General features: G+C 33.3%; 5 protein-coding genes across 6 annotated transcripts; 2 read left to right on the top strand and 3 right to left on the bottom strand.

The window, feature by feature from the left end:
* The first annotated feature begins 1532 nt into the window (after positions 1–1532).
* Positions 1533–6439, top strand: LOC105647161 (CASP-like protein 5B2). Its single transcript, XM_012233162.4, has 3 exons — positions 1533–2079; positions 4658–4790; positions 6010–6439. The coding sequence occupies exons 1-3, from the start codon at positions 1949–1951 to the stop codon at positions 6208–6210; spliced, it is 465 nt and encodes a 154-aa protein (XP_012088552.1). The 5' UTR covers positions 1533–1948; the 3' UTR covers positions 6211–6439.
* Positions 6440–8853: 2414 nt separating this feature from the next.
* Positions 8854–12098, bottom strand: CYT1 (Glucose-1-phosphate adenylyltransferase family protein). Of its 2 annotated transcripts, XM_012233175.4 has the most exons (6): positions 11919–12098; positions 10945–10979; positions 10560–10692; positions 10292–10354; positions 9919–10158; positions 8854–9809 (listed from the first exon to the last, which is right to left on the bottom strand). In XM_012233175.4, the coding sequence occupies exons 3-6, from the start codon at positions 10668–10670 to the stop codon at positions 9138–9140; spliced, it is 1086 nt and encodes a 361-aa protein (XP_012088565.1). In that variant the 5' UTR covers positions 10671–10692; positions 10945–10979; positions 11919–12098; the 3' UTR covers positions 8854–9137. The 2 variants fall into 2 exon arrangements, with proteins under 2 accessions (XP_012088565.1, XP_012088561.1); XM_012233171.4 differs by lacking the exon at positions 10945–10979 and having other exon boundaries at positions 11919–12097.
* Positions 12099–15639: 3541 nt separating this feature from the next.
* Positions 15640–18979, top strand: LOC105647189 (uncharacterized). Its single transcript, XM_012233195.4, has 2 exons — positions 15640–16028; positions 18205–18979. Exons 1-2 carry the CDS (start codon positions 15680–15682, stop codon positions 18741–18743), a joined length of 888 nt encoding a protein of 295 aa, XP_012088585.2. The 5' UTR covers positions 15640–15679; the 3' UTR covers positions 18744–18979.
* On the bottom strand, positions 18946–21066 carry LOC105647181 (wall-associated receptor kinase-like 20). Its single transcript, XM_012233185.4, has 3 exons — positions 20283–21066; positions 20141–20200; positions 18946–20048 (listed from the first exon to the last, which is right to left on the bottom strand). The coding sequence occupies exons 1-3, from the start codon at positions 21055–21057 to the stop codon at positions 18994–18996; spliced, it is 1890 nt and encodes a 629-aa protein (XP_012088575.3). The 5' UTR covers positions 21058–21066; the 3' UTR covers positions 18946–18993.
* Positions 21067–23787: 2721 nt separating this feature from the next.
* LOC105649240 (wall-associated receptor kinase-like 20) lies at positions 23788–26695 on the bottom strand. Its single transcript, XM_012235834.4, has 3 exons — positions 25853–26695; positions 25708–25767; positions 23788–25055 (listed from the first exon to the last, which is right to left on the bottom strand). The coding sequence occupies exons 1-3, from the start codon at positions 26622–26624 to the stop codon at positions 24001–24003; spliced, it is 1887 nt and encodes a 628-aa protein (XP_012091224.1). The 5' UTR covers positions 26625–26695; the 3' UTR covers positions 23788–24000.
* Between the last annotated feature and the right edge of the window lie 409 nt (positions 26696–27104).

Genomic DNA, 27104 nt, shown 5'->3' with positions numbered 1-27104 from the left:
GATCAATAAAGTCTTTCAAATTTTTGTAAAGATCATAAATACTTATATATAATGGCATTTATATTCCTTATATATATATATATATATATATATATATATATATATATATATATATATATATATATATATATATATATATATATTCTCAATTTAAATAAGTATATGCCATATCATGGTATTTATTGTTGGCTCAATGTACAAATTAACACTTGAATTTTAGAAGAAAATTTAATGATAACTTCAATTTTAAATTAATTTATTAAACTATTAAGCCAGTAAAGTTTTATTTATTGAATATTTCAATTTTAAAATAATATTATTAAACTATTTAAGAAGTGTGATATTTTATCTATCTTTTAAAAAATATTAAATAATAATTTTTACATTTCCATTCAATAAGTGTTTAATAATTGTAATTTCAACAAGTTAAAATATGTACAATTTTATAAATTAAAATATTCAATACATTTAATTTTACAAGTTGAAATTTTAAATATATAAATATAAAAATTGAAATCCCAATGGAGTTCACTCATAAAATCAAGAGAACTAGAAGCAAAAATTTTAAATTTTGTGTCATCTTATCATTATCAAAATATATCAAATAACCTATAAATTATGAGTGTGTTTTAGGTTACAAATTGAGATGCATACTTAAGCCTATGTATGATCATTTGATCAGTTTAAATCAGAATCAAACTACATTATATATGAATTAAAATCGAACTGAAATCATCGATTTAAAATTTTGAGTCAAAACCAATAGTTTACAGGTCGGTTAAAGTTCATATTAATGTTAAAAAATAAACTTGAACTAAAGGTTTTGATCCGATTCGAACCGAATATTCTATTTTTTATTTAGAAAAAATATGTAATCTCTTAATCTATTATATGCACATCCACAAGTCTAAATAAATATCACACGATTTAATAAAATTAAAAATCTAAAAATTAAAAGTGGTAGAAAAAAGTGAAATAATTATCTAATAATTACATCGTTTGAACAAATGGGAGTTTAACAACGTTTTTTTCCTTCTAAATTTGTTTCTTAGTCCAAAATTACGTTATTTGAAATCCTTTTTAATTTTTTATAATAATTTATTTAAATAATAATATTTAGACAAAATAAAATTATAATTTATTTGATTATTCTATATTTATTTATATAGTTAATAAATTCTTACATGAATATGCTCTTGCTAAAAGTTGTTTAAAATAAAACTTACTAATATTTTTCAAATTTAAATTAATTTTTTTTCCAGAAAAAAAGACATAATTTAGAAATAAATTTCTATGTTTTTTTGAAAAAAAATAATAAATATATAGTGGGTTGGAACTATGTTGGAATTTGCCAGAATTGAAATCGACAGTTCAATAATAGATTTACATTGTATATTTTAAAAAATTTGAACAGATGAATTCTATAAATCGAAATCAGAATCGGGTTGGAATGAATCGGCCATGCTAGTTAAGCCTTCGACCACATATGGCTTACACCACGACATTGGACGCCAGTGCTTCGTGCCAAAAGAAAAAACAAGTAGAGCCGCACAACAATTTGTTTTAAAAAATTCAAAATAAAAACTGTAAGCCATCATAAGCAATTGTCAGTGTGTTTGCCTTTTTCTAATAATGTAAGGTAATATCGAAAAGCAAAGAGTTTCAGTTTTCAAGGATATAAGAACATTCCATACAGAGAATAACAAGATAGATCCTTAATGAAACCCCAAATCCAAATCTATGCGAATCCCACTTCCAAATTGAGGCACTTTCCATAGCTTCACTGGAAAAGAGCTGGTGGTTGTGGTGGAGGGTGGCTGTTGCATTCATGGGAATCTTATAAAAGATCAATCTAAAAAGCACCCACTACCTAAAAGTTTTCTTTTTTCAGTCTACTGTGAAAGAGGCATATTTTAGTGGGAGAAAGACGCTTCTTTTAGAGAGAGAGATGAAGGAGTTGTTTGGGAGTCCAGGGAGAGTGAGTGGGTTTGGACTGAGAGTAGGGCAGTTTGTGTTTGCAGCAGCTTCAATTGGAGTCATGGTCTCTGCCCGTGGATTCTTCAACTCCACTGCTTTCTGGTAATCTAATTTCTAACCTTGTTTTAAAAATTGTGGATGAAAGTGAAAATCAGATGTCGGTTTTCATTTATGATTGTGTTGTCTGTTTAACAAATATTGACTGTGGAATTAATGTCTTTTCATCTATTACTACTCCAGTAGCTCATTTGATAAGTAACTTCTCTTGTTATTGTTCTGAATCTTATTTTTGAATGTTTTACTAAATGTATAATGGAAAAGGCATGGCGGGTTGGGGTGAGGGGATTTTGAGGATGTTCGAACCAGTGAAGCATTTTTGATATTTTTCCTAATTTGAGAGCAATGCCATGGTAAGGAAACAGTCCACTTGTATTTTTGCTTGAACTAATGGAGATTTCTGGGAAGAATTAGGAAAGTAAAAATAACCCCTTGATATTCCTAATGCTGTTGTCTTCTGCATATAGAATTTTCAAGGTTAAGGACTAAAATTTGTCAAGAATGAAGGCATTTCTTTGGTTGGCAGTCTTCAGTGGAACTAATGCCAATAACTTGTAACGGGTGAACTGGCATAAGGACACAATATCTACTGGTGTTTGATTTATGTGTTACTGCAATAGTGAGTGATTGTCACTTTGTCCTTTTCCTTCTATTTTTTTGCCTTTTGGTCCATTTTTTATAGGTTCTCTGCTGCATTAAACAGATAATGGGATTTGGTTAGAATACTTGGAGGGCTTTGGAGAGAAAAACAAGACCAAGTAATTATTATGTTGTGTAAAGATTGCAATGGTTTAATCTATTTGGCTGATCAGCACTCTCCTCTTTAGTTATTATGGGATTCTATTGATTTCCTAGTTTGTGTAATCTCTATAACATCTGCTTCTGGGATGTAATTGAGAGTTTTACCTTGTTACTTTGCCAGTTCTGTCACCATAATTTTAAGTGTTATGCCTAGAGATTTGTCTTTATATAGACTTTTGTGCCGTGACTCTCAAGTCCTTGATGTAGTAGACAAGAATGTTTCATATGCTAAAGCTTGAAATTTTATAAGCTGACTGTATCTTAGTATATGCATTGTTATATTCAAGATCTCTGTTCCTGCAAAATATTGGACACTTTACTAATGGTGAATTAAGGACAGAGTAACTAAGCTTGAAATGATAGAGAAGAAAGTATAAATTAGGCTAAAGCTCAAGAAATTTTAGTCATTTACCCTATGTTTTAACTGTATAAAGATGGATGCCTCCTCTTATTTATTCTTTTCTGGGGAAGGCCTTTGTATTGTAAATGATACATTCAAGCTATTTGATTTGATAGTTAATTCAAACTATAAGCTTGCTTGTACTGTACCTTCCCAATCAGTGTCATGTAGTTAATTGTACTGAACCTTCCTGATAGGGTCATGTAGTTAATTGTACTGAACCTTTCTGATCAGGGTCATGTAGTTAAAATTAGTCAAAATGGAGTCAATGAGCTACCACATTATAGAAAAGTGTTTCTTGGTTAAAGCGGGTGTCTGATTTGTGCTATCTTATGAATATAAAGATTCCAAAATCAAAGTGCATAGGACTTCCAATGATTGAACCAAGTATAATTGGTGGAGAGACAAAGAACAAAATGCATTGCTATTTTCATGCTTTGCTAAATATTTAATCAATAAACTTCTGTTGTGCAATACTCATCTCTTGTTATAGTTTTTAGAAGGTGTATGCTAGGATAATTGATAATTTCAGATTTGGAAGGATGAATCTCTTTATTTAATTGGCAAACTAAGAACCAAGCTCAACCATATTGTATTGATGATTATGGACCTAGAATGAATCGTGAACTTATGTTGCTGGCAATGGAGCAGCTTTGGTTTTCAATTCACACCTTAGGATGATTGGTTTGATATGGAGAACTACTTAACACTCACTTTGAGTTGGGAAGGGATTTATTACCACCTAATGTCTTTATATGAAGGTCCAATGTTACTTTGAAGGTCACAAGGTAGGCCTTTTTATGTGTTGGTACTGATGTGATTGGTTAGATGGAAATTGCATCTTGAGTGAGTTCTGGGCATTTAGGCACAACTGAACACCAAAATATTGAATGGTCTTCTTTCTTTTTCCTTTTTATTTTTATCTTGTCATTATTAATTCAAGTCCCCAGCATTCTGCTATGTTAATGAAGGATTTGACCACACAAATTAACCATCCTCCACTCTTTCTCACGTTTTTTTCCCTGACTGGGCATAAGATCCCTCTAATCCTGAGTTCGGAAATTACTTTTGTTTTCATCTCTTAATGGTAATTTGTGGACTCACATCTTTCTGTTGCTTACCAATTTAGGATCTACATCCTCAACGCATAGCTTAGCCGCTTGAGGTTCAGGTTGCTTGCTTTCCATTTAAAAAAACATATTTTTTCCCAATGGGCTGGGGATGCTTGGATAGTAAAATTTTGGATGTTTTGAGGCAAACTGGTGCATGACTGTGTGAATGTGTGCATTCCAATCTGCTGGCTGGTCTCAGCTACTCATGCATGTTTATCTCAATATTGTGTGGTTTTTCTGGTTCATTTTCTTAACAATGCATCTCTCCTATGTGGCAGTACTAAGATTTTGATGTTTGTATTCAATTCAGCTATTTGATTGCATCAATGGGGCTTCAAGTTCTTTGGAGTTTTGGGCTTGCATGCCTTGATCTGCATTCTTTGAGATCAAAGAGAAACCTTCAGAATCCAGTCTTAGTGAGCCTATTTGTTGTTGGTGACTGGGTATGTATTTATTGTTCATGTTTTGCTTTTATCGAACTGATTACACTCATCTTTGTAACTTATGGATAAATTTTTTACATTTAGATTTATGTTTACAGCCCATAAGTTAATCACTGAAAGGATAGAACAGTTCCCACTGCAGAAACAATTAATAAACGTTCACCCTCGTGATTGGAATATTTCCAACTTCAAGCTGAAGGCAATAGTTAAAATAACCTAACATATGATCATTGCATAGAAAACGGTAAAACTCTTCAATTAGAAGAAGATAAGCCCCTGTCCATTTATCTTCCATTGTCTATGCTGCCAGGGTTGGGTATTTACTGCATGGTAGGAGAGCCTAATAGTGAGGTTTTTTGCAGGAGGCCAGATTTTGATATATAGTTCTCAGTTACCTCTTTCATCTTCCTTCCATCCCTCCAACTCTCTTCTTTCCCTCAATTGGATATTTGCCAAGGATCAGAGTGGACCACCATCAAACTTTTTGCTAGCTCCACTTTTTACTAGCACCCTTGGCATTTGTTCAAATAGCATAGTTTAAATTAGCAAACCTTTGACTGAGGATGAAGATGAATGAATACTTTCATCATGAACTTTATATTGTCTTTCTAATGTTCTTGGCTTTTTACATAGTTGTGAGAGGTACATGGTACAATATTAATTACTAAGCCAGATTTGACTCTCTGGTCCCTTTATTAGACATGCAAGAAGCTATAAGAATATAATTGATGGAATGTTCGAAAATAAAATGGTTAGAAAAACCCATGAAATATTTGCAAAATACCCAATTTGTTTCAATTGATTCCTGTGCAGTGACATTTTCTCCTTTCTTCCCTTTCTCATGTCCATAAACCCTCCTTCTGTCCCTTGCTTTTCCTTCCTTACATTTTTCTACTTCTACCATGTCTTTCTTTTTAGATAAGAGAAGTTGTGGTTACTGGTGGCTGCATGACAATTTCAAGATTATTTCTGATTTCAAATGCTAATTGCATAGGCTATTTTGTCAAATTATATTATAATCTGGAAATATTGCCAGTTCTGTGGAGTTGTATGTCACAGTTCTATGGTTGCTAGTAGTGCTACTGTGCTGAAGCTAGATTTTAAGTTAAATGATCATACTCTTGAGAAATTACAATCCACATTATTTCTCTTCTGATCTTTTTACTTAATGTGTACTTAATCAACCTCAGGGTGTCATAATGATTGCTTAAAATTGCAGGTTACATCTATCCTTTCACTTGCAGCTGCATGTGCATCAGGTGGAGTTACAGTTTTGTATTCAAGAGACTTAAATTACTGCAAACAACCGCCCTATTTCCCATGCAGCAGGTTCAAAATCTCTATCGTTTTGGCATTTATCTCATGGTCTCTCCTTGCCATATCTTCTCATGTTATGTTTTGGCTATTGGCGAATGTATGACTGAATCTACACCAGCCTCCTGCAGCCTATTTTCTTCATTTTACCTTGTAAATATTGTTACTTTTGGAACATATCCAGTTTTTCCTGAAAATGGCAGAATTATCCCTTTCAGATGGCAAGTTTCTGTAACCAACCTCTAAATTTTGTTGTTTTGTTGCTATATTATGTTGCAACTCCCAGTTTTATTAGACTGAGAAATTCAAAAAAATTAAGAGAAAATATTGTTTTATCTCACCTTTACATAAATTTCCCTTGTTGCCTAGATTTTGTTAGTCAGGAAACTATTAATGCAGCTAGCCAAGGATTCAAACCCATGTGTCCCTAGTTTCCCTCTTGCTTGAACTGAAAAGCGGAAAAGGATAACAGAGATTAAAAAAAAAAAAAAATAAGGGAAGAGGAGGAAGAGATAGAGATAGCATATTGGTTATTTGTTTCTTAGCTAAGGCATTGTAGCTGTCCATTGAAGTACGTAACAAGCCAAATTGAACTAGCGGAACGATCATAGCCTAGCATAGATGTTTAGAGTTTGAGTTAAGATTGAAGGAGATCTGGAAATTTGTCTTGTCACTTGTGTCGGCCCATCCTCTCACTCTAGCTAAGCCTCTGGTGTGGTTCGTCTAAACTCTAACATCCTTTTCCAATTGGCATGACATGCAAGTTGCTATAAAATAGTGAGTATGGCTTTGGGGTGCTTGAGGCAGAAGCTGCCACCACCATAGCATCAATATTCTATTTAAACACTATTGAAAGCAACAATTAAACTAGTTGGAATACACTATAATTATAGTCATAGCATGTAGAAGTACTCCTTCTATCTCAAAATATAAGTCGTTTAAGGTTTTGGCATGGGAATTAAGGAAATAATTGATTCTCCTAAATTATTACCCTTTTATCTCAAAATCAAGACTACCTTGTTATTGTATCTAATGTAAATAAGGGTAATATTGAAAAAACATAATTTATTACTTCTTAAAATACTCAAAATGATTTATATTTTAGAAAGATTCTTTTCATAGTTATGAAAGCAACCAACTCAAGTGTGCTCTATTAGGGAAATATGGGATCTACAAGACTCCTATTTGTTATATCACCTACCAATTAAATCAGTATTTACTAGGGTAACCCTCTATAATTCTTTGAAAGATGGATGGTATAAAGAGAAATTGTTGACACTTGTGAAAATACTATTCAACCATACTATTAAATGTGCTTTATTCTACTTTAGGATGCCTAAAAAAGTTTGCCAGATTGTAATATTTGACCTTCCAATTGTATTTAACCTATTAAGAATAACAAGTTTTTGAGTGCTGTATGAGGTATCTCTCACGTGGTGGGACATGGAGCTTTTTCTCTTTCCCTGCAATACTATATTATCTTTTCTATCTCCACTTGATTATTTTTCAATCTAAGATTGTATTTTAAATTGCAAAATAATTAACCCTTCCCAAGAAATAATTGTAAGTATGGAGTTTTTCATCTTTAAATATTCATAGATATGGTCATCAAAATAGTTTATCATTAGGGTTGATAGAATGAACCTATCACCATAGATGGTGATATGGTTGCTGCCCAAGTCAAAGGTTCTTAAGTTTGTTTGTTGCGTTCTTTTTTTATTTATTTGTTTTTAAGATTTTCTAATTAAGGTTTGAAAATTGCCAAATGTATAAATTCACTGCTGTGCTTCTCATAAAAAATTGTTGCACTTTCAGTTTTATTTTAATATGTTAACCCTTTAATTTACAAAATTGTACCTATTGGAACACTTCAATTTGCAAAATCGTTTGATTGAAGACTAACTTATAAAATTAGTTCAGATAAAAATGGGTTTGATTGCTAAGCACCTAACCAGGTAATCCACACACATATTTAGGGCTGGGAAGAAGACAAGCCATTACTGCAAAACCCACATACAGTTTAAGACGTTAACATGTAAAACTACCTTTCTCAGAATTTTGTATCACCAAAACAACAGCAATGCTATCTATTTGGGACCCTTTAGTATGTATCAAATTGGATTTTTCTGTCCATATATATCGTGGCCACTGGCCACGTCTCCGACTTTTTATAATTGCCTCTGATTCATCTGAAAGATGACACTTCACTTCTGGGTCCACCGTGTTTAAGTCTTGCAGATGCTTATCCTTTCACTTTAGTTCTCATGACCCATCTCCTTTTTTCCAAGACAAGGTCATCAATGACTTAAGCCATGAAATTAATCTTTTACTGTATCCTGGAAGAGAGGGAACTATGTCCTAGAATTCTAACCGCAAGAAAAATGCAAGAAAAATGTATATTTAGTAAAAGTAACTGCTTTAATAAGTGCTGTTTAAATTGCTTTATAAATACTAAAAAGTTAAACATTATGCAAAACGCCAGCCAAGATATGATATTTGTTTTAGATTCCAGTTTAAGATTTATATGAACTTAAAACTCTCCAATCAACCCCAATGCCTACCTCAGCTATTTTTGAGCTACGATCCTCCAAGATTCAAAATATTATAACAAAGCAATATCGTGACAGCTTGAATGGCTAAGAACAAAATACATAATTCATAATTTATGCCACCGACACTTGAAGGGAAACATATTACAGAATTGGAAAATCCAAAATGACCTACAAGAATCCATATTAAAATGGCAGTATGAAACAAAGAATTTTTTGTCATATGATAAATTACAGAAAGCCCCATGAATAGGATATTTATTTATATGTACATTGCTGGGTAAAAATAAAACCAAGATCACACTTATGAGCTCCATCACAAACGTCCTCACTCAAGCAACTTGACTAAAATTCATCCAAACCTCAAAAAACCGACTGACTTTTACACTTGCGTTCCAGAACTGAAAAGGTGAAGCAAAAGAACCAAACAAGTATTTTAATCTCCCTGACTAAAACATATTCTACAAATTTCAACCCCATTTCCTCACATAACTATCTCCGGCTTCAAAATGCTTGATTTGATCTCCTTGTGGGGCAAAACAACACCCCCATTGCTGTATATTTCATCGCATACATGAACATCTTCTCCAAGAATTGTCATGTTTTCTACGCGAGCCCATTGGCCAACAGTGGAGTGCCACCCGATGATGCTGCTGGATATGCAAGCATGTTTCTTGATGCGCACTCCACGCATCACAGTGCAACGAGAGAGTCTAACTCCTGATTCAACAACACAGCCTGGACCTATGGCAACATCAGGTCCAATTAAACAACCTTCTCCGATCTTGGCAGTCTCATCCACCAAAACATTTCCCACAATATGGGGGCCAGTGGCCAACTTAGATGAAGACCGCTTCCGCAAAGAGTCTAGATAGAGTCTCAGACCTGTAATGTAATCTCTTGGCTGTCCAATGTCCATCCAAAAACCTGGAAGGACCATTGCAAAGAGATTTTTATCTCCTGCAATATTTGGGAAGACCTCTTTTTCAATTGAGGTGGGCCTCAGTTCAATTCGATCAAGGACAGATGGGTTTAACAGATAAATTCCTGCATTGATTTTGTTTCCAACAAATATTTTTGGTTTTTCTACAAATCTCTCAACCCTCCCAGTGGATTCTTCCATAACCACCACACCATATTTTGATGGCTCATCCACCTATCACAGTTAGGCCAAATGTTTTCAATCAATTGACAATTGTTTTTCAGTTTCAAAATATCTCATCTATGGATGGCTTTACCAAATCAAAGTTGCATGGGATTTTTACCTTGGTTACCATTATAGAAGCCTCTCCTCCATGGGCTTTGTGGAACTCTATCATTTCTTTGAGCGGATACTCACTGATGACATCACTGTTGAGAACAAAAAATGGTTCACCAGAACCATCAACCAATTTGTCCCTAGCCAAAGCCAGAGGACCAGCAGTGCCAAGTGGCTCAGTCTCTTGCGAGCATGTAATCGTAATCCCCAGCTTAGCTTCAAATTCTTTCAAGAAATTCAACATCACCTGCAGAAAGATGGAGCAACATGCCAACACCATAAGCAGCTAACCAAACCTTAGTTGAATCAACTCCTTAATCTTTAATTTAACTCAGAAGGTAGTGAGGAAAGAGAAGGGAAAGGAGAGATCCATTCTTTACCTCTGGTTGGTAGTTAATAGCCAGTACCACTTCAGTAACTCCAATTGCCTTTAGAGCCTCAATCTGCAAGGAAATCAAAGTCAAGTCACAAATGCTCCGAGAAGACCAGTACTTTGGAGATTAAAAAATGCATCGCTTCTCAATCATGGATCACAACAAAATTGGAAATCAACAGAGTAAGATAACCCAAAAGAAAACATCCTATTTATGGATCAAGTTAGATATATATTAAGAGTTTTGAAAACACACAATACTTGCAAATGTATACCTGATGCAGGATCATAGGTTTGTTAGCAAATTCTACAAGTGGCTTAGGGACACTAAGAGTCAATGGCCTCAAACGTGTCCCAAACCCTCCGACAAGAATAAGCGCCTTCATTGTGATTTGCCCCCTGCTTTTCCTGCGAAATACCAACCAAGCTGCTACTTAACACACACAGATACAGAATACGATTTAACATATTATCAACAGCAGAACCATGTGTCCAACGAACTAGCTGGTACTAGTAAACAACTTTCAGCTAAGTACAGGTTGGAACATAAAGGATATGTAATCTGAATCAGAATATAGTCAATAGGTAACTATTGCTTCAAGTAAATGACAGAAATCTTAAATTATTTTATACTTCTTAACAAAGACAAAGCGGCCTCACCTACTAATGTCGCAGAATTTTTCGTTTTGTAGCACCTAGGAAATTTCCATTATACCATGCTCCAAAGAATTAGAAGGTTGCAACTTAAAACTTACAACTGACATGTTAGAAAGGGTCCATTCCATAAAATACATAACCTTTAATCTGTTTTCCAAATTCTGGAGTTGACCAAGTAAATCCATTTTAAAAAATTCTACTCGTTTGCTCATGTAACACAAAGCAAAAATCCTGAATTTGGTAATATAACAAATCTTCATGAAAAGAAAGCAAAAGATGCAGCTAACATTCCCAAGAACAAGAAGATAGATATAACTCTTCTAGCATACTCAACAGAAAGAAAGGAAAAGGCAACAGATTTCTCTGTCATCATTAAATAAAGTCGAGAATGATGGATTCCTACCTTCCCCAAAAAGGAAGCTTCAAAAAGATATAACTCAGAGAAAACAAAACATAATTACAATAAAAAAAATCTTTCAGAACTCAATGAGCTGAAAACATTTTGTACTTATTAAGACAGAAAATGAAAGTTTCTTTTACCTTTTAACTTAATGAAAGATTTGTGCTTCTTTGAGTTTGGATTGTAACATAAAATTTATGGCAAGCAAGAAAGAAAAGGTACAAAACAACAAATCATACAAACTTGAACCAAGGATATGGCTCTACCATTACCGGATCTAACAAATACATGAAAGTATAATCAATTAATTATTAAAAGATTCTAAATTTCACAACTAAAAACACATATAAGGACAATTCAAAACAAAATAAACAATAAGAAACAAAACATTATCCACATTGCTGCATTTTGCTGAAGATCCAAATCAAACCGACACCAATTGACACCGAACAGAGCTATAAAGAGACGTAAAAGTACAATCAAAACGACAATGTAAACCACGCAGATCCAATCAGAAGTCGTAATTATTAACATTTAGCAAAGCAAAAGACCACAAATTCACCAGGTAATTGATTACCTTAAAGCTTCACCAGATCAGAAAATTGAAATTAAGTCCCAAAATCAGAGCCCCGAACGGAATCCGGGGCGATTCAGAACGGTTGAAACTGAGTCGACTCGGGAGGGAAATTGCTTTTACAGGCGCCTGATGTGTACAGAGGACGTTGTATTGAGAAAGACGATGGTCTTATTTATATATAGCGGAAAGCCGGAAATAAAAAAACCATTCATTAACTATCATGCATTTGGCGGATTTCAAATAAATAATTAAATTTTATTTTGGATGAGCTTTCCTTTTCATTGAAGTAATAATTGCATTTATCTCCTTAGATTATAGGGCTAATGTTTTAATTTAGTAGAAGTTTCGGGGCAGTCTCGCATTTTGATAAATTTGCAGGATGTGGATAAAATAGTAATTCCTCCGTCTCTTTTAGAATCTGAAAATTTTTTTTACCATTTCATTTTACAAAATTAATTAGAAATTACTTACATTCCACTTTAAATCTCATTTAAGATGACATTTTCCCACCTCATTTAATATTTTAGAAAAAGATTTTCTGAGAAGATACTATTTTAGAAAATTAGAATCACAATATTATTGTTTTTCAATTTTCTTTATGTCTTTTTTATATTTTTATTAATTAAATATTAATTATTTACCAAATTCGTAAAAGCTTTTAGAATTAAAGTTGTTTAGTAATTTTCGTTAATCTTATTCTCTATGTTCATTAAATTTGACAACTTTTAATTTTTCACAAGAATTAAAAAAATAATTGAATCACCTCAATTTAAAAAAAAAAGTAATTAACTAAACTATCTTTTGACTAATATTCATTTAATTGAGAGAAAGTTTAATATAGATATGTAGATAATATAAAGTTAAAATAAAATAATTAATATTACTTTCATTTTATAAAAGTGTCGTCTAAAAAAAATCAAAAGTTAATAAATTTAAAGAAACGAAAAAAGCGATAGAACATCTTAAATATCACACTTGTATTGAAATACGTGTAGTATAGTTTTTTTTTTATTTTATCTTTTTTTTTTAGTTTTTCGTATTAATTATTAAGACAATCAATAAAATAAAATGGCAATTTAGTCAATTGCTAAGGAACTTTTTTTTGTATTTATGTGATAATTTTCTGACTAATAAATAAACTGATAAGCACAATAGAATTTCTTTGTACAATAATATGTTGGCATCCAATGGGAGTGATAATTGCGTGTGGTTATGATCTGTCATCTTGCATTTTTTGTTGAATAATTTATTACTATTTGATTTATATTATTAAGTAAATATATAATTAGCTCTTAAAAAAAGTAAATATATAAATTATAATCTCAATTTTTTAAATTTAATTTCCATAATTAGGTTCCTCAAAAAACTTAATTGGCAGAGGCGAACAGTTCTTGGATATGATTGGACAAGCAACGTGTGCTAGTTTTGTCTGTACTTTGCAACCGACAATACAGTATATGCCACGTAGATTCGCCCGCAGGAACAACCTATGCCAGCTAATACTTCCCATTTGTAAATTGTAACTGATTCAGTTTTTTTTTTTAATAAATATATTAAGGTTTAAATAATGCAAATATGAAATGTATAAAAGTAAAATTTTATAGGAAAAAGGAAACTGCTATTCAACAAATGCATCTTCAATTGAACTCTTCTTACAATTCTAAAATTTCACAACCCAAAAGTGAAATTCTATGCGCTTAAAAGAGCTCATCAAATCCAAAGCCATAACGTGAGGTGTAATTAATATTGCTGCATGTCACATGCAAAACCCTAAAATTTTAAAATATACTTGCTTTGTTAAATTGGTACTATTACCATATCAACTGAATCTGTGGGTTTGAACCAAACTCTGGAGGTATAAAATGAAATATTCAAACTTTGAATGCAAAAAACCTAACAAATGGGGGTTGACAAATCTCTATAAATTCCCTTTGACGATGCGTCAAGTCAGATTTTTTATGCATATATTTTTAAATACGTTACACTTTTTCAAGAACTGGGGATGTGTGTTGTGAGTTGGAAATATTGTTTTCTTCAGTTAGTGTTATTATGCCAAATTGCAATTCTAATGTGAATATCGTGTTGGCAACTTGGCGTGTTACATGTATCTACTTCAAAGTAAATTGGAAGGTATAGTCAAGCCCATTGACCCAACCGATAATTTTTACATCCCGAGTATTTAAACGGACTTCATATTTATACAATTTTAATGACTAAATATATAAATTTACTCTTAATATAGAGATAAAGTTTGACTCTAAAATTAAAAGGGATAAAAAAATTCAAAATTATAGGAGCTAAATCAAAGAAAAATTTTGTGGCACTCTTTTATTAGAAAAAAAAAGGTTTTTGGAGTTGGGGATGGCCGGGCTCTCCTCAGTTCCCCTCCCTTTGTCCGATACTTTTATACTTTTCCCAAAAAATTTTTTGATATCCAAAATTGGCAACATAATTTTTAGAATTTCTAATTTTTATTTACAAAATACTTATTTGATATATAGTTTGTGAAAAATAATAATTTTAATATTTTTTAATTATACAATAAATGTTTAATCCGATCAGATAGAACATTCAGTAAAATGATTTTCTAGAATTTAGACTGTGTAGATGAGGTGAACTGGTTACAATCTCATTTTCTAGAGCCATCCCATTCACCAGAACAATGCACAAATTTTTAGGTGATGATGGAAAATTAAACTGTAGAATTCAGTCAACTGTCACTAGCAACTTGTACCTTGCAACCATTGCTTATTTGACCAACTTCAGGGGAAGAGTTAATAGCAATTAAAAGCAAAGCATGGTGAGAGGTTTTGAAATACTTTTTAGGGTAAAATTTTAGAAAGGGAAATTTTAAATCATTCGCTATGTTAATTAATAAAAGAAACAATAAGATAGATAACAACTAAATATGATATACTACATGAATCTTTTTCCATTTTGTTATTTTACTAGCTAAATTCTCATTGATATTTAAAGACCGATGAATATCCTTTTATTACAATTTTTCTCTTTATGATTTTAGGTCCACCTCTCCTCTGCAACTAAAATATCCAAAATTGAAATTTATGAAAATTACTTTTCAGAAGTCATACTTATCGATATTTTATAAATAAAAGTCAAAAGATTTTAAAAATTATTGATATTAATGTTAAAATGTGTGTAATATTATTAAAATTTTATAAATTCAAGTCTACGATACGTTCTCATAAAATTCATGGTCCCACGAGATTAAAATTGTAAAATGCAAAGATGAATTCATGTTTTGTTCAATATTATGTGACTATAGATATTATGTCTTGTTCAATGTTGACTATAGATATTGTATCTCTATAACATTCATCTTACGAATATATTGAGCATTCATCATCCAATATCGAATAAAAATTAATATAATATGAAAAAATTCTTTAAGAATGAGGTAATTTGAGATTCTGAATTTGGATTCGCTTGATCATAAAAATTTTCATCAATGTCAAGAGAAAGAGAAAGAGAAGACTATCTAAGCTAAGCTATGTAGACAATTACTGTGCGAAATAAAAAAAAAAAAAAAAAAAAGCCTAATTTGTGTAAGGCCTATAAGGCCATACCAGCTTGTGTTGGGCCTGAGATTTGAGGCCCCCAAGAATGGCCAGCGCTCAGTTTAGGAAAGGGCATCGCTGTACTTTCCTAAACAGCAAAAACCCGGCGTCGTAAGGCAACCGTATCTTTATTATAAAATCCTAAGCGATGCGTTTCGACAGAACCCTAGATCTCTCTAAGCCATGGCTCTCGATAAATCTGCTCTGAACCAGAACAAGCCGCTCCGGTGGGGTGAGCTGGACGAGGACGACGGCGAGGATTTGGACTTCCTTTTGCCGCCGAAACAAGTAATTGGCCCCGATGAGAATGGAATCAAAAAGGTAATCGAGTATAGGTTTAATGATGATGGTAATAAGGTTAAGATCACGACAACGACCCGAGTACGGAAGCTTGCCAAGGCTCGGTTAAGTAAGAGTGCTGTGGAGCGCAGAAATTGGGCTAAATTTGGCGACGCTGTTCATGAGGATGTTGGTAGTAGGCTTACCATGGTTTCTACTGAGGAGATCTTGCTCGAAAGACCTAGAGCTCCAGGTATATTATATCTCTCTATATTATTTGTTGATGTTTTGGTTTGGGTTGATTCGTTTTTCAGTTTGATTACTTACATTAGGACGGTGAAGCACTGGAATAGAATGTTTGAGTGTTGTGATTTTCATGGTGTTGAATTGATTTTGGTGGAAAAAAAAGTTGAATTTGGAAATAAAATGCATTTTTTTAATGATACTTGGGTTACCTTGGGGCTTCTACAGAAAATCTTCGGAAAGATAATAACTTTGTACTTTTTTTCTTTGCTTTGTTCTGTTTTAGAGTTGTTTACATGTGGGGATTGTGAAAGCTGCCTCCTGTATTTGTGGTTATTTAGTTACTTGTAGATGTTGGTCTCTCTTTGGTCCTCGAAAATCATACTCATAAGGAAGTTAAAGGAAACGAGTTTTGGCTCTCTGTTTTTGAAGTTTATATCTCGAGTACCAACTACAAACTTTCTTCTCATATATATAATCAGGTTGTATTATGAAGTTTATAGTTGGTACTCAAGATATTGTCGCTTAGATTGTTTGAGATGGAACTCTCTCTTTTTTTTTTTTTTTTCAGAGAAATTTTGAGGAAAAAAAAACTCGTTCTAGAAGTGGATGTTTTATACGCAGTTCTTGCTTTTAAGCTTGTTTATTCACAATGCTTTTAAGCATCGGTGGTTTTTAATGTCTTGTTCATGAATTTGATGCGGGTTTTTCTGACTGTATTTGAACTCGATTTTATTTTTGACTTGACTTCCTTGGGATTTCAATGTTTTATCTGGTTATGGTGGCTAATTAGCCAATCACATATTAGCCATATGGCTTTTATTTGATGTGAATGGTCAGTAAGCTCACCAAAAGTATCTGTTGGTGATTTCTAATTGTGAAACAACAAGTCTTGTTTCACTTAGGTTGTCAACTACATCAGCAATCTAAATGAATTTTGTAGTACTGATGATTTCTTTTTGTGCTATGAGTTTTCATCTTGCTGTATGAATTTCTTTGCCTTATTATGTTTTGTTTCATATAAATTACCTGTTTTTTAGGTAATGGTGGCTAATTAGCCAATCACTTATTGTCTTTAGGCTGTTGTTTTATGTGAATGGTCAGTAAGCTTACCGAGAGTAGAATTATGTTGGTGGCATGTCAAGGTGAACAGGAATTGTGGTTTTACTTTTAGCCCATCAACATCCATAAGATGAAGTCTTTCATTAGGATTTGCTTCTTTTATTTAGTTATGGTGGCCAATTAGCCAGTTGCATATTGCTTTATAAGGCTTTTTGTATGCTGATGGTCAGTAAGCTCACCAAAAGCACCATTCTTTTGGTGGCATTTAATGGTTATCAAGAAATTTGATTTAAAGGTCATAAGATGCTCAGTCTTTCATTAGGACTTGCTTTATATTCTTGTAGGGTGACCAATTAGCCATTCACATATTGCCTTGTGGCTGTTATTGGAAGTGAATGGTCAGTAAGTCACCAAAAGTAGCTTACTGTTGAGGGTATGCAATGGTGAACAAGAATTCTTGATTCACTTCTAGGCCATCAACTACATTTGCACATTATTTCATCTTTATATTTGCTGGAGGTCCTCATTGAACAACTTATCTGTGTATATTTGCTCGAATTTTTTGAAATTGTTTGCCTGAGTTTGCTCTTTGATTTAATTATGCTTTGTGTTGTTAATTTCACTTTCTTGGTCTAGTGTGTACTTATTTTGGAACAGGAGTCATTTTATCCTTTGCTTGATTTGTTAATGGGTCTAATGCTGATATAGTTTAATCTTTGTGTAATCTGCTTTATTGCCTTCACAAGAGAATCTAATGGGTATGATGCGGTTAATGCCAATGAGAAATTTTTTCCTCATTTTGATGATTACATTTTCTTGAAGTCATTGAATTTGTTGATTTCCTCAGTATTGCATCTTAAAAAGAGCTTCTCTAGTACATGAGGTTTGTATCCTGCAGGCAACCTTCTTGTGTGCCAATTCTGTGGTTCTACCCTGCTTAAATATCTGCTGCAATTTATTTTCTAGATCTTGGTTGTGGCTTTTCATAGAACTTTTCATTTGATGATTTTCTCTTTTTCTTGAGAATTCTTTGTTTGGCTTCGCATCTGGTACTGTTATTATTACTATTCAACATCATGGTTATTCCTTTTTATTTATTGTTTTAATATGGATAATTCCAACAGGTACTAAAGTGGAAGAAACAAAGCTACCAGGGGATAACTTGGCTCAATTAGGTAAAGCTGGAGCTGTTCTCATGGTGTGCAGAACTTGTGGTAAGAAAGGTGACCACTGGACTTCAAGATGCCCCTACAAGGATCTTGCTCCACAGTCAGAAGCCTTCACTGATAAACCGCCAACATCAGAGACTGCCGCTGCTGCTTCTGGACCTACAAAGGGTGCTTATGTGCCACCAAGCATGAGAGCAGGTGCAGAAAGACCTGCTGGATCAGATATGAGGCGCAGGAATGAAGAGAATTCAGTTCGTGTCACCAATTTATCAGAGGACACTAGGGAGCCTGACTTGCTTGAACTGTTCCGTACATTTGGTCCTGTGAGTCGTGTTTATGTTGCTATTGACCAGAAGACTGGTGTCAGCAGGGGTTTTGGCTTTGTAAACTTTGTAAACAAGGAAGATGCTGAGAGGGCCATCAACAAGCTCAATGGATATGGTTACGATAATTTAATCCTTCGAGTTGAATGGGCGACACCCAGATCTAACTAGATTTTGAAGTTACAATCTAATATCTGCTGGTGATCACAGTTTTTGGCATTCTATTCTCATCTTGAAGCCACCTTGCCATTCTTCCAGGGATTTTGTTGTTCATAGTTATCATGTTTAAGATTGAGTTGATAGGATCCTTTTAGCAATCAACAAGAGAGACATAATTGTGTTATTTTTATGTTATTGTAATTGCGTTCCATAATTGGTTTCAGAAATGGCATAATGCTTTATTATCATTTACTTTTTAATTCTAGTTTTTTACATCCTCAGATATTACAAAATTCAACATGTACTCAATATCCTCTGCAGCTTCTTTCATGGAAGGCCTATTCTCCCTTTTGTCCTCCAAACAATCCAAAGCCAAGAGTGCCAATTCTTTCATGCTCTCAAGCTCCACACTGCTCGCCTTTTCCTTTAGCCTCCTATCAATTACCTCCATTAATTTCTCCTCCTTCATCATCGTCCTCACATAACTCACTAAGTTTACATCATCTTCCCTTCTACTAAAATCAACTGCTTTATGTGAAGTTAAAAGCTCCAACAATACAACCCCGAAGCTATACACATCGCTCTTATCAGTTAATTGAAATTTTCTAAAATACTCTGGATCTAAATATCCAATAGTACCTTGGCAACAAGTAGATATATGACTCATATCACTATGTGCTAACCTAGATAATCCAAAATCTGAAATCCTGGCGATCATTTTGTCATCAAGAAGAATATTGCTTGATTTTACGTCTCGATGATATATGGGGGGAGTAGCAGAGATATGAAGGTAACTGAGACATTCTGCAGCGTCATAAGCAATTTGGAGACGATGAATCCAAGATAATTGGCCTTGCTCAGATTGTAAATGATCAAAAAGAGTTCCATTTGAAATGTACTCGTAAACTAAGATAGGTTGGCCAAGCTCAACACAACAACCCAGTAAACGTACAAGACTTCTATGATTCACTTGGCATAAAATTCGAACCTCATTGAGAAGCTGATCAGTTCCTTTGGTGTTTCCAAGCTTAGCACACTTGACTGCAACAACAGTACCATCGTCTAGATTTCCTTTGTAAACTTCGCCGTAGCCTCCGGCACCCACGAGCCGGTCCTTGGAGAAGTTGTTTGTAGCTTTCTTTATTTCTTTTTCTGTAAAGAGTTTTGCCGCTTTGCTTCCATCAGCACTCAAGATTTCTTGGCGGTCTCTAGCAACACGTTCTCGTGCCTCTTTTCTGCGTTTGTAATGTTTGAATTTGTAAAGCACGGTGGCTATGGTGATGACCATAAGCAATGCAATAAGGCCGGACGTTATACCTATAAAGGGAAAGAGAAGATGCCATTTTTATCGTAAATCCTTCATCAGCTTGGAAAAAATCCATCTGGGTGTATATAATATGTTCAAGTACCTGCTATAAGTGCAGTCTTCTTCGACTTTTCACAGCCTCCAGAACTTTGACACCTGCTCGCTGCAAAAAATTTCCAAGAAACGAAAATTGAGAAACAGAAAAACCATCTTCAACCAAAAATTCTCCATTGTTACAAACTTACTCTCAGCACAGATCCCTTGGATCGGGTCCCACTGAGACCCAACCTTACAATGGCACCTTCTTACCCAACTCATATTCGGGTCAGGCTCACAAGTGGAGTTCCCATCACAATCTACCTGAGACCTACACACTGGTTCCTGAGGCAGCGCCCATTGGATCTCCACTCCCGGGTCGGGCCATTTATCCACAGGCAAACTCGAATCCAGATTAACGAAGCTTCTATAAGCTCTGCAACCGGCATCTCGAACCCGTATCCGATGCTTCGTTGGCGAGCCACCCGCTTGAAAAGTACAACAAATGGATGCATCCTTGCAAGTAGACTCCATTCCTCTACTGCTATTAACGTACAACCGGCACAAGCTAGCCGGCGAACAATCCAGCGGTTGTTCAAGAATAGACTCCGAACAGTTCAAAAGCAAGACTGTGTTATGACTGGTGATGTTAAACGGAAGAGAACTGTTTAATTGAATACCCTGGTAGGTAAAATCAGATGAGATGCAAATGTTTGGTAAGGGATTTGCTGGCTTTATCACTAGCCGTTGATCTGCTTGGTTGATGGAAATGATTGGATATGAGTTGTTAAGTGTGTCAAATAGAAGTGCACCTGCGTCACACCGGATTTTGTATGATTGGTCTCCACAACTTGGCGCTGTGCTAAGCGGGTAAGGAACAGCGGTGTTGCCGCAGTTGGGGCATTGATTGGCTGAAAACGAACATATGGCGGATGTTAGCAGCAGCGCCGCCGTGAGAAGGAGGTGATTTGGTGGTGGCTTCATGAACTCCGATACACCAAGCACGCGCATTGTTTTCATTAAGCATGTATAGAGTTTATATAGGCTTTATAACTTAGGAGATGGGAGAAATATCATTAGGTAGGTATTATTTTTAAAAGACTATGATTTGACGCATGTTAATGCAGTCAAAAGTGCTTTTGCAAATATAATTAATTAATTAAGGTTAAAGATTTCCACATTTGTATTAAAAATTATCCATTAATATGTTTTTTAATATCTAGGAAGTGGAGTATTAGTTGGATGTCTATAATATATTATCAAATGCTGATAATTGAATAAATTTCTAAAATAAAAAGTACTGAATTCAATAGATAAATATGATAATTTTAGAGGTTAGAAGATTATTTTTATAAAATATTTTTCTCACAAGTTGTAAAATTTGAAAATAAATTGTATCAAAAATTAAAATTCTATAAGTTTCTTTAATTTGCACTTTGGTAACTCTTGACCCGTTTGTTTTAGCTGTTTATATTAGTGAATAGCTGATGACCATAGCTAATAGCTAGTGTTTAGTGGCTGATGTGGCTAATAAATGTTGGTGTCTGATAAAATTTTGATATCAGTTATTGTTAAAATGTAAAATGACCATTAAATATAATATATTATTATTTATATTCTATCGTATTATATAAAATAAAAATATTAATTAAAATTTTAAATAATATATAATAAAAATTATTATTTTTAAATAACTATAAATAAAATAATTATAACAATATGAATTTTAATATTTTATTAATTATTATTTGTTTGAGATTAATGGAGTTCACATAAAATAATAATCAAATTAGCAGCTATGAATGTTAGATTAAAAAGCTTACCAAACACGTATAAAATTAGCTATTCAATAAGTTGAATATTATTTTTTCTATTTACAAGTACCTTTAATCTAAAAATTAAGCATTATAAAAATAATTAACATGGTCAATAGTATGCAACACTAGTCGTTCAAGAGAAAAAAAAGAAAAGTAATGGTATTGTCAATTGTACCCATTAACTTTGAGACTTCCAGGAAAAAGGGAGAATGAAAATGTTAGGCAGAGAGCAGGTGTTATTGGAAAATTACACTGAAGATTCCATTTCTTTTTGACTTTTAATTAAAGCTAAATTTTGCATGAAAAATATGTGTACATATAAATCAAACGGCAGGTCGTTTGTGGGAGCTTATGCAAACAAAAATCATTAGTTTGACCTAGTAACATAGAACAATTGTAAGATCTATAATACAATAATAACATGAATTAATATGGAAAATTATACTTGTTTAAGATTTTGTTGACTTAAGATCTTGTCAAGATAGATTAAGTGTAGAGAATTTATTTTCATAGGAGTTTATAAATTAATTATTTTTTATAAATAATATGAATTAATAAGATTATCGTATATTATTTCATCAAACAATAAATCTTATAATATGTTGCTTAACAAATGATAGTAAATAATAGTATGTTTCATCATATTTTTATTTTTGAAAGTATAGTTTATATTAAATTAGTCAGTTTTAAATTTAATATACATAAACACATTAATAGAATTATTCCAAACTATTAAAGTTCTCTCAACATACCTATAATTGAACCTAATTCTAAATTTTTTCACAAACAATAATAAATTTATAATGTGAAAAATTGAAGAAGAAAATCAATTAATAAAATAAAATAAAATAAAACAAATAAAAAACTGTGAATCAATAGAATTTCAAGAGATGAAATGCACTTACATTATTGAAATTTATTAACTGAAATTCCAACTATTTTGAGAAAATCACACTATCATTTTACTGGAACTCTTGTACCCTCTGAAGGTAACTTTTGCTTTCTCTCAATTAGCTCTAAGAGGCCTATTTATAGTGAGATTTAGGTTAATTAAATTAATATTAGGATTACTAATTGATTTAATATTCCTATATATTTAGTTGATATATAATATTTCTTAATAACTTTCTTTAAAATAAATAATTTATCTCAACTAATAGCTTTTTTTCCTTTTCTTGTATAATTTAACAATTAGGATCAATATAAATGAATTAAAAGATTTTTATTTTTTATTTTTTCGTTTTCTAGTGTACTATAATACGTGTTGGTATTAGTCTATTTAAACATCAAAAAAATATTTTATATTATTCTATCTTATTTTAATTTTTTAGTCAATCAAATTAAAAATTTCCTAATTATTAGAATACAACTAAATCATATTTTTAATATAATATATAAATCAATAAATTAAACATTTTCTAATTAAAATGGGGCTAAATCAACCAATAAAATACAATAAAATTAAAATTTCTTAATTAGAATAGGACTAAATTATCCTTAATTATATTTTTAATCAACTAATAAAATTAAAACTACATGGAGACATTTTAGGAACTCAACATTTTCCATTCGTACTTTTATATATGTTATAGATTATAGATAGATATTATATTTTAGTAGTACTTATTATTAAAATAGTAAATTGAATCGGTAGAAAATAATAAATAAATAAATAAATAAATAATTGCTTTAGTAAAGATGAGAAAAGAGCGTGCAATTTGGATTCAGAGCTGGCTTAGTTTTGAACTCCAAAGTCTGGTCCAATTCTATTCACATTAGTGAAAAATTGTAGGCAAAAGAATTGGACCAGACTTGTAAATGTAACTTTCTTCGGGGCAACTCTAGAGACTCTAGTGCGTTATGGTCTTTCATGAATATTATTGAACGAGCCTCATCAAAATTAATTGACAGGTATATATGTTTTTTCCATAAATATTTTTCATCAGACTCCAAACTTTTCAAATTTTGTACAATATATAAGAATTCTATTTTATTATAAATAATTTTCACCTTAATCCTATGGTTTGGAGCATAATTTAATTTTCCATAATACAAAATATGAATCAATTAAGCATAATTTGACTAAATCCAAAATATGGAATTATATAAGCTAGTTTTCTTTTGCTGTAGCAATACTCATAATATACTCGATTTCTTCAGAAACTTCTTTCATGGAAGGCCTATTCTGTCTCTTCTCTTCTAAACAGCTCAAGGCCAAAAATCCCAATGCTTTCATTGTCTCAAGCTCCAAATTACTTGCTTTCTCTTTTAACATGGGATCAACTACCTCCATTAGCTTTTCCTCTTCCACCATCCTCTGCACATAAACTGCCAAGTTCACATCATCTTCTCCTCTGCTGAAATCTATCGCCTTCGTAGAAGTCAAGAGCTCCAACAACACAACTCCAAAACTATAAACATCGCTCTTATCAGTTAACTGATATTTCCTGTAATACTCAGGATCTAAATACCCAAGAGTACCTTGAGCACAAGTTGATATGTGGCTTAAGTCGCTATGAGCTAATCTTGATAACCCAAAATCTGAGACCTTAGCATTCAACTTCTCATCAAGCAGTATATTGCTAGATTTCACGTCTCGATGATAAATTGGAGGAACAGCTGAGAAATGAAGGTAAGAAAGCCCCACAGCAGTATCATGAGCAATTTTGAGGCGCTGCGTCCAAGATAGTATGCTTTGCCCACCAGATTTCATGCCTTGTAAATGATCAAGGAGTGTTCCATTTTCAATATATTCATAAACCAAGATGGGCTGCTCAAGCTCAACACAGCAGCCAAGCAAGCATACAAGGTTTCTGTGGTTGACCTGACATAGAATTCGTACCTCATTTAGAACTTGTTCAGTGCCTTTAGCGTTTCCAAGCTTTGCACACTTGATAGCTACGACAGTGCCATCATCAAGAATTCCTTTATAGACTTCACCATAGCCACCAGCACCTAGAAGGCGGTCTTTGGATAAGTTGCTTGTTGCTTTCTTTATTTCTCTGCCCGTGAAGAGTTTTGCTGCTCTACTTCCACCGGCATTTAAGACTTCTTCACGCTCTCTAGCTAGGCGTTCTTGAACTTGTTTAATGCGCCTGTGGCGTTTGTATAGGAGGATGGCAACTATGATCACCAAGACTGTTGCACCTAAGCCAGAGGTCAAACCTACACAAAGTTTTGGGTTTTTTGTTAGGACATGAGAGGAAAGATCATTTTGTAACTTTCTTATTATACTCTTAGAAGGGTGGTACAATATTAAATAGAATACCACCATTAATTAATAATAATCTAACCAGGCGAACCAGCAAAGATAAAGGAAAAAGAATGAACTCCAATACATAGTAAAGTGAACAGAAAAGACCATTGTTTAGCAATTGAAAGTTTGAAACTTCAAAAAGTTAAAAGCTATACTTAGATTTTTCAAAGTAATGGTTAGTCTAAATGAAAATGTGAAGTTAAATGGTGCAGGAGAATTATTGGAAAAATAAACAAAAGATACAAGTTTATCCTTTTCTTTTCTTCACTTATTTATTCAAAACCTTCCTTTCTAATTAATTGGAACCAACAGGAGTTTTAAAATGAAACATCATTCAATATTTCTTTTTAAAGAAAAAAATGAAGTCTGACTTTTCAAAATCAAAACTCGAGCCTCTAACATTTGATTTCTTGACAGAAAAGGTGACACTATACCATTTCATTTTTTTTCCTTTTCCCATCTGCCAAACAACAAGATAAAAACAATCTTCTCTATAAACTTTCTAATCAACAGAGTTTTCTTTTTCTAATAAACATCTATTTGATCAAGTGAATTACTTACCAGCTATAAGTGCTGTCTTCGAGGATCCTCCACAGCCCTCAGGATCTTGACACGTCACAACTACATAAAATATCAAGTCCACTTGTCAGCCAATCAATTCTTACACCTAAAATAATCAGTTCTAGCAATGCTTATTAGTACTTACTTTCAGCACAAATCCCTTGAACCGGGTCCCACCGAAATTCACCCTTACAGTAACACCGCCTGAGCCCACCCATTGTCGGGTCGGGCCCACAAGTCGAGTCCCCCTCGCAGTCCGCCTGAGACTTGCACACTGGTTCCCGGGGTAGCATCCACTGGACTGAAACTCCCGGACTAGGCCACCTATTCACTGGCAAATTCGGATTCAGATTAACAAAACTAGTGTAGGCCTTACACCCGGAGTCTCTAACTCGTATTGTATACGCCGTCGTACCGCCACCAGCCCCGAAAGTACAGCAAATCGGAGCATCTTGACACGGAGACTCTGCTCTAGTATTGTTAACATACAAGCGACACAAGCTGTTGGACGAGCAATTCAACGGTGACCGAAGAAGCGAATCCGAACAGTTCAAGAACATGATAGTATTGTCGCCGGTGATGTTGAAAGGGAGAGAGCTGTTCATCTGAATACCTTGGTGAACAAAATCGGATGTGACGCAGGTGTTTGGTAAGAGACTTGCTGGACGTATCACTAGCCGCTGGATTGACGGATTGATAGAAATGATTGGATACGAGTTATTAAGTGTATCAAACATCAGTGCTCCTGCGTCACAACGGATCTTGTACGATTGGTCGCCGCAAGTAGGACTGGTGCTGAATGGGTACGGCACTGGAGTGGAGCCGCAGTTGGGACAGAGAGTGGCGGAGAAAGCGCATATGGCGCACTTTAGCAGAAGCGCCGCCGTGAAGAGGAGTAGGTATGGTTGTGGCTTCATTGTTTTGATTTTTGAGGTCTCCTGGGGAAATTAGGAGTTCTATAACTGTGGAGTTACGCTCGTGTGGAGTGGCCATTTTATATGATTCTTACGTGGCTGTCGCTTTCATATTCTCTTTGACAACGACAAGCAGTTTCTTGTTTTGACTTATGTATTATTCAACTATTTTTAATCAATTGGGAATTTCTTATTGTCCCTTACATAATATTAAGTATAGAGTATATCACATATTAAGAAATGATGACATAAAAACTTAAAATTTTTTTTAAAAAATTTTTTTTATTAATAATTATTTTTATAAAAATTATTATAATCCGCTAACACCTAATAAAAAAAATTATAAAATACAATTGATGATATCACACGCTAATTAAAATTTCTATAAATTGTAAATTAAAATTTTTATCAAACACATATAACGTAACTCTTGAATATAAATCAACATGATTAATTTTGTAACTTTCTTCCACTCAAAAAAAA

The sequence above is a fragment of the Jatropha curcas genome, chromosome 6 (genome assembly GCF_041381405.1).
Source record: "Jatropha curcas cultivar XTBG-Jc1 chromosome 6, XTBG_Jcur_1.0, whole genome shotgun sequence".
NCBI classification, from domain to species: domain Eukaryota; kingdom Viridiplantae; phylum Streptophyta; class Magnoliopsida; order Malpighiales; family Euphorbiaceae; genus Jatropha; species Jatropha curcas.
This window is presented reverse-complemented; position numbering and strand designations above follow the sequence as displayed.

Excerpts from the sequence above, each read along its gene's own strand:
- LOC105647181 (XM_012233185.4), bottom strand. The coding sequence starts at position 21,057 with ATGAAGCCACCACCAAATCACCTCCTTCTCACGGCGGCGCTGCTGCTA. Across the intron at positions 20,201-20,282 it reads CCAAGGGATCTGTGCTGAGA|CGAGCAGGTGTCAAAGTTCT; the intron begins GTAAGTTTGTAA and ends AATTTTTTGCAG. Across the intron at positions 20,049-20,140 it reads GAAGACTGCACTTATAGCAG|GTATAACGTCCGGCCTTATT; the intron begins GTACTTGAACAT and ends TTCCCTTTATAG.
- LOC105647161 (XM_012233162.4), top strand. The coding sequence starts at position 1,949 with ATGAAGGAGTTGTTTGGGAGTCCAGGGAGAGTGAGTGGGTTTGGACTG. Across the intron at positions 2,080-4,657 it reads TTCAACTCCACTGCTTTCTG|CTATTTGATTGCATCAATGG; the intron begins GTAATCTAATTT and ends TATTCAATTCAG. Across the intron at positions 4,791-6,009 it reads TATTTGTTGTTGGTGACTGG|GTTACATCTATCCTTTCACT; the intron begins GTATGTATTTAT and ends TTAAAATTGCAG.
- LOC105647189 (XM_012233195.4), top strand. The coding sequence starts at position 15,680 with ATGGCTCTCGATAAATCTGCTCTGAACCAGAACAAGCCGCTCCGGTGG. Across the intron at positions 16,029-18,204 it reads CGAAAGACCTAGAGCTCCAG|GTACTAAAGTGGAAGAAACA; the intron begins GTATATTATATC and ends TAATTCCAACAG.
- CYT1 (XM_012233175.4), bottom strand. The coding sequence starts at position 10,670 with ATGAAGGCGCTTATTCTTGTCGGAGGGTTTGGGACACGTTTGAGGCCA. Across the intron at positions 10,355-10,559 it reads AACCTATGATCCTGCATCAG|ATTGAGGCTCTAAAGGCAAT; the intron begins GTATACATTTGC and ends ATTTCCTTGCAG. Across the intron at positions 9,810-9,918 it reads CTTCTATAATGGTAACCAAG|GTGGATGAGCCATCAAAATA; the intron begins GTAAAAATCCCA and ends TAACTGTGATAG.
- LOC105649240 (XM_012235834.4), bottom strand. The coding sequence starts at position 26,624 with ATGAAGCCACAACCATACCTACTCCTCTTCACGGCGGCGCTTCTGCTA. Across the intron at positions 25,768-25,852 it reads TCAAGGGATTTGTGCTGAAA|TTGTGACGTGTCAAGATCCT; the intron begins GTAAGTACTAAT and ends TATTTTATGTAG. Across the intron at positions 25,056-25,707 it reads GAAGACAGCACTTATAGCTG|GTTTGACCTCTGGCTTAGGT; the intron begins GTAAGTAATTCA and ends AACTTTGTGTAG.